The 10,058-nt window shown below is 40.8% G+C and overlaps 1 protein-coding gene across 1 annotated transcript in view; it reads right to left on the reverse strand.

Annotated features, from left to right (window-relative positions):
- Positions 1-2,486: 2,486 nt before the first annotated feature.
- Mcm8 (minichromosome maintenance 8 homologous recombination repair factor) overlaps positions 2,487-10,058 on the reverse strand; it is a 28,204-nt gene continuing 20,632 nt past the window's right edge. Inside the window, exons 14-19 of the mRNA XM_028755071.1 lie at positions 9,411-9,606; positions 8,766-8,985; positions 8,033-8,242; positions 6,759-6,835; positions 3,534-3,723; positions 2,487-2,751 (exon numbers count right to left, since the gene is read on the reverse strand). Of these exons, the coding sequence (XP_028610904.1) occupies positions 2,659-2,751; positions 3,534-3,723; positions 6,759-6,835; positions 8,033-8,242; positions 8,766-8,985; positions 9,411-9,606 (986 nt within the window). The 3' untranslated portion in view covers positions 2,487-2,658. The remainder of the gene's footprint in view (positions 2,752-3,533; positions 3,724-6,758; positions 6,836-8,032; positions 8,243-8,765; positions 8,986-9,410; positions 9,607-10,058) is intronic.

Genomic DNA, 10,058 nt, shown 5'->3' on the forward strand with positions numbered 1-10,058 from the left:
GTGTACAGAAGAAACTTGCTTATTCTAAGAAGTCCAAACTAGTAATAAATCAGTTCAAAAAATGCACCTGTTATTATAAATTACACATTACTGGTGCACTGTCTTCCTAACCTTACAAATGTTCCTACCACTGTCTTCCTAACCTTACAAATGTTCCTACCATTTGTTAAAGGATTGAACTTGAACCCAGGGCCTTCCCAGGTTGAGCTAAAACCAAACCAGTGTAAGAATACCATGCAGCAATGTATAGGTCTTGCAGTCTTTCCACTATTCTTCAGCCCAGTCTGCGATAGCATACAATCACCTGAAAGTTGTTCATAAAACCCAAATTACATTTGACGATTGTAGACTTAAGGAACATTCTTTTGTTTGTTTGTTTTGTTTTTTGTTTTTCAAGACAGAGTTTCTCTGTGTAGTCTTGGCTGTCCTGGAACTCACTCTGTAGACCAGGCTGGCCTTGAACTCAGAAATCCACCTGCCTCTGCCTCCCAAGTGCTGGGATTAAAGGCGTGTACCACTACTGCCCAGCTTTTTTCTTTTTTCTTTTAATTAAAAAAAAAAAGAAAGCAAGAGGAAAAAAGAGACAAAGAAAAAAAGAAAAGACAAACTTGGGCAGTGGTATAAAAGAAAAAGAAGAAAAAAGAAAAATTCAGGCAGTGGTGGTACACATCTTTAATTTCACCACATTGGAGGCAGAGGCAGGAGGGTTTCTGTGAGTTCAAGACCACTCTGGCCTCTATAATGAGATCCCGTTGCAAAAGAAAAAGAAGAGGAAAAAATCCAGGCAGTGATGGTACACACCTTTAATCCCAGCACTTGGGAGGCAGAGGCAGATAGATCTCTGTAAATTCCAGGACAGCCAAGGCTACATAGAGAAAACCATCTCAAAAACAAAACAAAGTGAGTTTCTGTTCAAAATTAGGGTTACATCCCTTTGCATAGTTTTAGCCTTTAGTACAGTGGTCTGAGAGGCCCATCTTTCTCTCACAAAAATCTACTGAGTTGATAGGACAAAGCGAACATCACCAACTGATGGGACGGATGGGCCAACTGATGGAGCTGCTTGCAGCTAAATCTGACCAACTGACTTTGATCACATTTATAGTAACAGGTACCATTTGCTTCCTTCAAGTCAGGCTTTAATATTTTTATGGTATTCTATGGCATATTATCCCACATTTCATTTTCATTTTGGATTTACTATCAGTTAAATATTCATTGTAAAATATTAGTATTTTGTTTTATTACTCAATGCACACTGCTTTCTGTATGTGTGTAGGTTTTGGAGGCAGAGGCTGATGTTGAATGATGTCACCTCATTTTTTGGAGATTGGCTTTATCTATGAAGTAGCTTCACCAGTTCAGGCTGGCCAATGAGTGAGCTTCAGGGAAAGCCTCTCTCCTACCCGCATCCAGCACTGGGTTACAAACACAGCATGGCTTTCTTAGAGGACCTGAGTCCAGGTCCTCAGACTTTACCAGCTGAGCCTTCTCCCCAACTCAGTTTTTGGGTATTTTGGTCTTTTAGTTTGTCATCTACCTGGTTTCCTAGAAGTTACTAATTTCCAATCAGTGGCTCTTAAATGCTTAAGTGTTTGTTGGCTATGTCTACAAAGAATGCTTTGGCTAGAGGTCCAGTTCCATTTGAAGACTCACAAAATATGGTGAATTTTGATTTCATTGGTCCTGCCTCCTTGAAGCAGACCACAGGAAACTCCCTAGCGTGTAACCCAGCTTTTCAAGCCCATGTTTCTGTATGTGCTTTCTTTTTTGAACTCGGCAACATGAGGAGCCTGATGAAGAGTGCTTCTTGCTGTGCTCTGGTGCAGGCGAGCCATCCCTTCACCTTCTGCAGAGACTCTTCCAGGTACAGGAATGGCATCTATGAGCCACAGAGGCAGGAACGCCCTAAGCACCATGGCACAGGCTAGTTTTATTTTATGAACTACTCCTGGAAGATTTTTCTTTTAATCATCAGCATTCATACAACTCTGTAAGCAATACTTTTCAGAAAAGACTTCTAATTAAGTCAATTAATTTCCACTACTTTCAAATGAGAAGCCAAGTCAGACCCACTGCCCATAACCATAAAGTTAAAAACAAATGAAGAGCCGGGCGGTGGTGGCGCACGCCTTTAATCCCAGCACTTGGGAGGCAGAGGCAGGCAGATTTCTGAGTTCGAGGCCAGCCTAGTCTACAAAGTGAGTTCCAGGACAGCCAAGACTACACAGAGAAACCCTGTCTTGAAAAAAACAAACAAAAACAAACAAACAAACAAACAAAACAAATGAAGAGCTTTTGTGACCTGAACAATTTATGAGATTCAAAGTTTAATGTTTTAAGAAAAATTTCACCTGAACACATACTAATTTGTTTATGTATTAGCTAAATGCCTGCTAGACATCTACAAAACTAAAAGACATACACAAAACTAAAGCCACTACTAAAAATATGACAAGTCAAAAGCATAAATAATACTTATGTTATCTAGAAAAATAATGGAAACAGTTTATTCTTATATTTCTGGATAAATTATGGATACACCTTTTTTCTGTTATGGGAATTGTGTCATTTTTCAGAACCTTTATTTTCAGTTTTGTAATGAAGATGATTCTGGACTATTTTAAACCACAGGCAGCCCTGATGTGGTAAAGTCTTTCACATAGTTTGAAGTTGGTAAATCTTTGGGCCCTTTTTCAAGAGATAACCCTGGTCATTCAGTGATCCAATGAAGTTTTCAAAATCAGCAACCTAAAAGTAAACATTGAGAGTCAGCGCATTCAGTACTATGCCAAACATGACTTCAGTCTCTCATCAGCAAGCTCCCAGGCAAACAAACAAACAAAAACTGTGTGCTTCGTATAGTACCCCATTAAATAAGGAATCCTTGCTCTTAACTGAAAGCCCAACTTAGACTAGCTTTTGAAATTGCATGATCTTACAGCTAAACTACTTGCCACGATTAAAGTGCAATTACACTGGTTTCCACTAGAACTCCAATGTAGGAGCAGAGCGATGATGCTGATTCACCAAATGAGAATTCAGAGCCATCACAATGAGTAGCCACAGGACACTCCAGAATACACAGAGCTATTCTGTGCTGCTAAAAAAGGCCCTCGTCTGAAACACCAAAACCTTTGAGAAGAGGTAACACAGAATCTTAAAACTAAAAAGCAATTTTGTTCTTGGGCATGGATATGCTTGCCTTTAGTCCTAACACGTAGGAGGCAGAGGCGCATAGGGGTAGAGGCAGGCAGAGAGGTAGAGAGGCAGAGAAAGAAAGGCAGAGAGGCAGAGGCAGAGAGAGAGAGAGACAGAAGCAGAGAGAGAGGCAGAGAGGCAAAAAGAGAGGCAGAGAGGCAGAGAGACAGAGGCAGACAGATCTCTGAGTTCAAGGCTGGCTTGGTCTTCAGAGCTTCAGGACAGCCAGGGCTGTAACACAGAGAAAATGGCTAGAAAAACAACAACAACAACAAAAAAACACAAGTGGTTTTGTTCTAGTAATAAGAACCTCAGTATTTAAGTCATCATACCTGAATGTTTAGTTCTTTAGCAATCTGACGAAGTTGATGAAATTGAAATATGTTGTTATAAGTTCTTTCAGCAATGCTGTTGAGAGCAGAAATAAATCTTTTTGCTGTTGACCTGTTACTCATTCCAGAGCCATGCTGGGATCGCTCAAAGTCCAAGTTTCCAAATTCGTCAGAGTAAGTTCCTAGCATGCTTAAAGATGGAGAAGAAAGGATTATCTCATGTGGCAGGGCTACAGAAATTTTTGGGCTGGGTTTCCAATTCATAATAGAAGTCTGGGACTGGTTGTGAGGCCTAGCCACTTTGAAATTCATTATGATATGATATAGACTGACATAAAAGTATTTTGGACACAATTACTGATTTTTTAAAAGAACAAAACCACAACCACAAACTTTTGCCAGGAGTAGCAGTAAATGCCTGTAACCCCAGTACTCAGGAGCCGAAGCATAAGAACTCCCTGAGTTTAAAGACAGCCTGAAACACACTAACAGGTACCAGGCCAGTTAGGGATATGGAGGAAGGCATCCTATCTCAAAACACCAAAACAAATTTGTAAGTATGAAATGTAAAAGTGTAGAGTTAAAAGTAGTATTATAAATACCAAAACCATCATTTCTCATTTATAAAACTAAACTTTGTGAACACACTATTAAAGGCTTTCCTAGGTATAGGCGTGTTATTATTTCCGACCACAGCATCTGCAAAGAAAAAATGTTTAACAGTCCGGGGGTGGGGTGCGGCTGGAGAAATGGCTAAACCATGGTTTAGATCACAGACTGCTCTTGCAGAGGACAGGGGTTTAAGAGCACCCACAACTCCATGGGAATTCATTCTCTATTCTGGTCTCTTGAGGGCACTGTGCACATGATGCACAGAGATATGTGCAGGCAAAACATCGATACCCATGAAGAAATCTTAAAAATAAACACTCTTGAAAAGAACTCAGCCCGTGCTGACTTGCAGTGGTGACAATCAGACACTACCCCCACTTCTCTTCTGTTCTCTCTTATTTTTACAGAAACACCAAGAAAGAGAAATAGGCATTGACAGTGAGTTTTGCCTGGAGTCTGCAGCACCCATTACCGATGGAATCAACTGCTCTGTAACCCAGCTCCACTGCTGATTCCCATCTGTACAGTGGGACATAAAATCCCATAGGCAGTTTAACAGCAAAGTGTTTACTCAGGAATTATCAAATATATATTGGTCACCCACTAGGATGTGCAGGGAGGTGAACAGATCTAACAGATCTTAGCCCCGTCCTTAAGGAGTCCTTGGGGATGACCTTGATAGATCTGATCTGTTCCTTGAATAGATGAGCAATGTACAGACAGAAATGTGCGTAACATAAAGTAAGACAGGAACACACGACAGCACAGTGAGGTCTACACATTTCCTGATTCAGTGCACATTTACTACCTTCAGGCTTAATCCACCTGAATGAAGCAATAAATTAATGTTCCTTTATTGCCAGAAATGCTTTGAGTTACTGACAGATGGTGATTCTATTTATTTACCACACATCCTCCCAGAGACCCTATGCCTGGGGAATTATAATTGTTCCGTTCTACAGATGAAGACAGCATTGGCACGTAAGGATGAATGACTTCCAAATGTTACATTTGGAATTTTAATCCATGCTACCTTGTTTCCATTTGAAAAAAAGAATTGTAAAATATCTGACATACTTCCCGGCAGTGGAAAAGCGCTCAGCAACCTATTCTCAGGAGGTAGCACTATTATTCTTTCTACAATAGTTTCAAGTTTGTAAACAGTATTTAGTAAACAAACTATTTACTAAATAAAAACATTTACTTTTCAAAAAATGTACAAATATGTACTACACTAACTCAGATGAACTATGTCATGGCTTAGATTTTTCTTGCTCAGGCTTCTGCTTCCCAGTTAAAAATGTAATTTTACAGGTATAACACATTAACCATGGTGTCAACGAAGCAGAAGAGATAGGAACTGCAAAACGGCAAACATTTTTGAGTAATGAAGGACATTTAATACCATGTGCCAGCCATGATTCTGGGCCCTGACAACACTGGTAAAGGAGATGAGGTCCTCGTTCTCAGAGACTGAGAAAGCATGGTAACTCTAACAGATCTGAACGGGACATGCTTAGCTGGCTCTCCATCTCTGAAAATGCCAGATAATCCTAGCCGCTTGGAATCAAACTATTCTCTCCCCTTGTTGCTGACATACTGAATTAAAGAGAACGTTCTCCTTCCACAGACTGCCTATAAAAGCAGGAAACAAGCTACAGATGTTGCTCAAGTCTTAGGGGGCAGCAGAGTGTCCTTCTACCCATAAGCAGAGGAAAGGAGCCACAGTGAGCATAAGCAAAGTGAGGTGAAGTCTCCATGCTGGGAGCAAAGGATCATCAGCTCCAGTCCCCTACTGATTGGAAGGACAGCAATGCGTGCTGGACCCTAAAACGTCTTTGTAACTTCTGTTTTGATCTCAGTTTATGGTATGAGCCAGAGGAAGAGATCTATGCAGTCTCACCTTAATAGGGTGAAATCTGGCACAGACAGTAGTGTCCATTAATATGCGCTACACTAGCACTGGAGAACGCTATTACTGTGTGTACACATGCCCCAACACAAGTGTGAAAGGCGGAGAACAACTTTGTGGAGTTATTTCTCTCCTTCTACATTTACGTTGTTTCCAGAAATCAAGCCATCCGATTTGTATGCCAGGTACTTCTACTGCACTGAGCCACCTTGTGGCCCTGTGGTAAAACCTGTCATGGCAGCCTCAAGTTGGACTGTAAAACCCTTGTTCTTCAACTATATAAACTATATTCAGGAACGGAGAGGAACTAGCAAAGCACCCTGATTCTGACATGAAGCAATTTGTATCTATACATCTGCCTTTGAAGAAACAGATATTACCTAGCAAAAACACCAAATGGAAGGAAGAAAGGATGGGGGGGGGAGAGATAGGGAGAAAGGAGAGGGGGAGGGGAGGAAGGAGTGAGGACTAGGAAGGGAGATGAAAAAGAAAAAGAGAAAGGGAAAAACAGACTCCTAAAAAAATTAAGTAAGGGGCAGACAGATGACTGAGGAAGTAAAGTTGCTTGCCAAGACTGACTGACTTTAGTTCAATCCCTGGGATGCACGCAAAGGAAGCACTGCCTTCCAGAAGCTGTCCTCTGATGACCACACGTGGAGATGCAGCCCACCCCCACATAAAAACATTAGTGTTAATCTTACCTATGCTTCATAATTTCAATTATATCTTCAGCGTCTTCTTTAGTTGCTTCCTCTCTCAATTCTAACCTTGCTCGTGCCTGTGAAAGAAAACAACTGTTTTAAAATAAAAAAAGAAATACTTTCACCATTTGTGTAGATGCTTGTATCTCAAAGCTTAATCAATTTTTGTATAAGGAGGACTAGGTACCAACTATCATTAAAATGCATTGTATGCGCCGGGCAGTGGTGGCGCAAGCCTTTAATCCCAGCACTTGGGAGGCAGAGGCAGGTGGATTTCTGAGTTCGAGGCCAGCCTGGTCCACAGAGTGAGTTCCAGGACAGCCAGGACTATACAGAGAAACCCTGTCTCGAAACCGCCCCCCCCAAAAAAAAACCCAAAAAACAAAAACAAAAAAAAACAAAAAAAAAAGCATTATATGCATGCAGGAAGTTCTCAAAGAACAAAAAAAAAAAATTAAAAATTAAAAAACTGTACAAATAGCTTAAAATATAGCCAAAATTTACCTTTGTCTACTAATATTTTTGGTAAGTATTTATTTTGGGAGATTTGATTATGAAAATGTGTTTTCCTAATGTCTTTTACTATGAGGAAATCAGTTTATTTGAACTAAAATAACAGAGGAGTCAATCATATTTTAGGATCAAAAGAACCTTAACATCTGATGCATGCAACAGTACTTGGAGCATGGTGCAAGTGACACACAGTACTGCTCTAAGAAAGGCTGCCTACACCTACAGACCTGTCACATAATCAGTCAAGACAGACTCCACATTCCCACATGCTCATATTGGAAGTCCAGGATTCTAAGAAACCTCACCACTTTTCAGACACTTTAGAAATCTACAGTGTCATTAAAAAAAAAAAAAAAAAAAGTTGCTTGGTATAACTGATCCTTTGCCTAGAAAGAAATCTGTAGCTTTGATATGTTACAAAAGTGACTAAATCTTCTAAAAATCTTCTAAAAAAATCTTTTATTCACCCACTTTTGATGTAGAAGGACGATAGTGAAGAAAACCAATCAAAGGAGAAATAATATAACACACGCACATGCACAGCACACGCACACACCCTCAACCTCTCACAGTGCTGGAGACTGAACCTAGGGCCTTGGACACACTGAGCGAGCACTGAAGACCACTCAACTACACCACATCTTTTTTTACTTCCAGCCAGGTCTCATACAAAGTCAGCCTTCTGAGTAACTGAGCTTATAGGTTTGCGTCATCAGGCTCTTCCTAGAGCCACAAAAGGCATGAATGCAAAAAATGCAAACCTCTGTCAGACGAATCAAAGATTCCAGCTGCCGAGTGGTGATGGGTGAGCTGCCCATGCGCTGGCTCTGCTTGCGGAGCTCCAGGTAGAAATCCTGAAGTGCCTGAGCAGCGTCCGTGGATAACCTTGGGTGGACATACTGCCGTGCATAACCAATGTACTTCCTGAGCAGCTGATGTGGAATCGGATCTGTCTTTTCTCCAGGAGCCACCTAGAGTAGGATGAAAAAGATGGCTGAAAATTTCTAGCTTGTTTAGGTCAATAAAAAAGTTCTAAAGCTGCTCCAAATAAACCACGCACTATGGTTAAAGCTCCAGTCACCTTAGTTAGATTGTGATGCTCAGCCTTACTAATGCCATGACCCTTTAACACAGTTCCTCATGTTGTGGTGACCCCCTTCCCCATAAATTTACTTTGTTGTTACTTCATAACTCTAATTTTGCTACTGTTATGAACTGTAATGCAAATATCTGAAATGCAGGATATCTGCTATGTGACTCCCAAAGGCGTCACGACCCACAGGTTGAGAAGTGCTGCCTTAGATGGTTCCAAGAATGCTGTAATGTCCAGGCATGAGGAGGAGGGGAATTTTATTGGGTGGGAGTAGATGCTGAGGTTTAAATCCAGAGTGAGCCCTGTATGTGATAAACACATTATACCACTAAGACATACTTGCAATCCCCATCACATACATTTAAGTAGAATGAAACTAAGTATTTAAGAAACATGTATACCTTTAGTCTTTCTGATAATGGTTTCTCAGAAACCACTTCAAGTACAGACGTATTTGAGTCTTGACTGAGCGCACGAGCGACTGTGGCACTGCTAACCACCCTCTGCTTCCCTGCTCTTATCGCGATCACGTGTTCAGAAAGTAAGTGGTCATGCTGTTCATTTGGTGTATCTAACAAGATAAAGACCAAATCGAATCTGGACAGTAGGGCACTCCCCATCCTAGGAAGCAGGAAAGAAAAAGTAGTATTTGGAATCAGCCTTACTAAGGTTTTAAACAATTTCCAGTTTTTGATGGGGATAAACAATGTTGCACTAGACATTCTACAAGCATGTCTATGGAGTTGTTAGTTACAATCAGGATTTCCTAAGCACAGTGGCGAGAGTAACAGAAGACACACAGTAACACAAGGTGGTTTCCAACATATTGAGCATGTGTAGATTCTTTCCCACTCCCTTAACACTGACAACTGCATCTAAAACCTAGGCCAGTTCTGTGTAGACTATCAGGGCAACCTCCCTGTCTGCAGGATTTAAGCACATTTCTGTACATTACTGGAGACATCTGACTTCTCTGAGCTATCTACTGATACACTCAAGTTTCCTCTCCTTGCTGACTCACAGCACACACACTTGAAGAAACTTACTTTAAATTCTCAGAAACTGTTCTGGCTTTATTGTAGTGTCCTCCGACTGGATTTGCAGCAGCAATAATAGAGGTTCTTGCAGGGAGGCTGCAAACCACACCAGCCTTAGCAAGGCTAATACTCTGCTGTTCCATGGCTTCTAACAAGGCTTGATGTTGATTCCCCATTTTATCAAATTCATCTATTCCACAAATGCCTACAAGCACAGTAGAAAAACAGACAAAATCACTTTTCTCTGGTCAGCTTCCAAATTTGTAAGGCAGAAGTAACTGTACAATGACTATTTCCATTTGATTCTAGAATTTAAATTATCAAATGTCAATGAGGACTGCCATGTTTTACAGCAAATGATGCATCTGTCTCGTTACTAAGCCTTGTGCCACGACTTATTCCCCACCCTCCATAAATAGCACATGTGGCAGCCACATACATGAAGATATGCAAGTCTTTAAATAGATCAAATAAGACTTAACCAGTTAAGTAAGATAAAAACATCTAAGAAATATACTCCCCAAACCACTGGGTAATGGAAAAAGCAGATGGACTTCTGAGTTTAAGGCCAGCCTGGATAGTAGAGAGAGTTCCAGGATAGTCAGCACTATACAAAGAAACCCTGTCCTGGGGGGGAGAGGGACAGAAGAGAGGAGA

The sequence above is a fragment of the Grammomys surdaster genome, unplaced genomic scaffold, assembly GCF_004785775.1.
Source record: "Grammomys surdaster isolate TR1022 unplaced genomic scaffold, NIH_TR_1.0 129, whole genome shotgun sequence".
Taxonomy (NCBI): Eukaryota; Metazoa; Chordata; class Mammalia; order Rodentia; family Muridae; genus Grammomys; species Grammomys surdaster.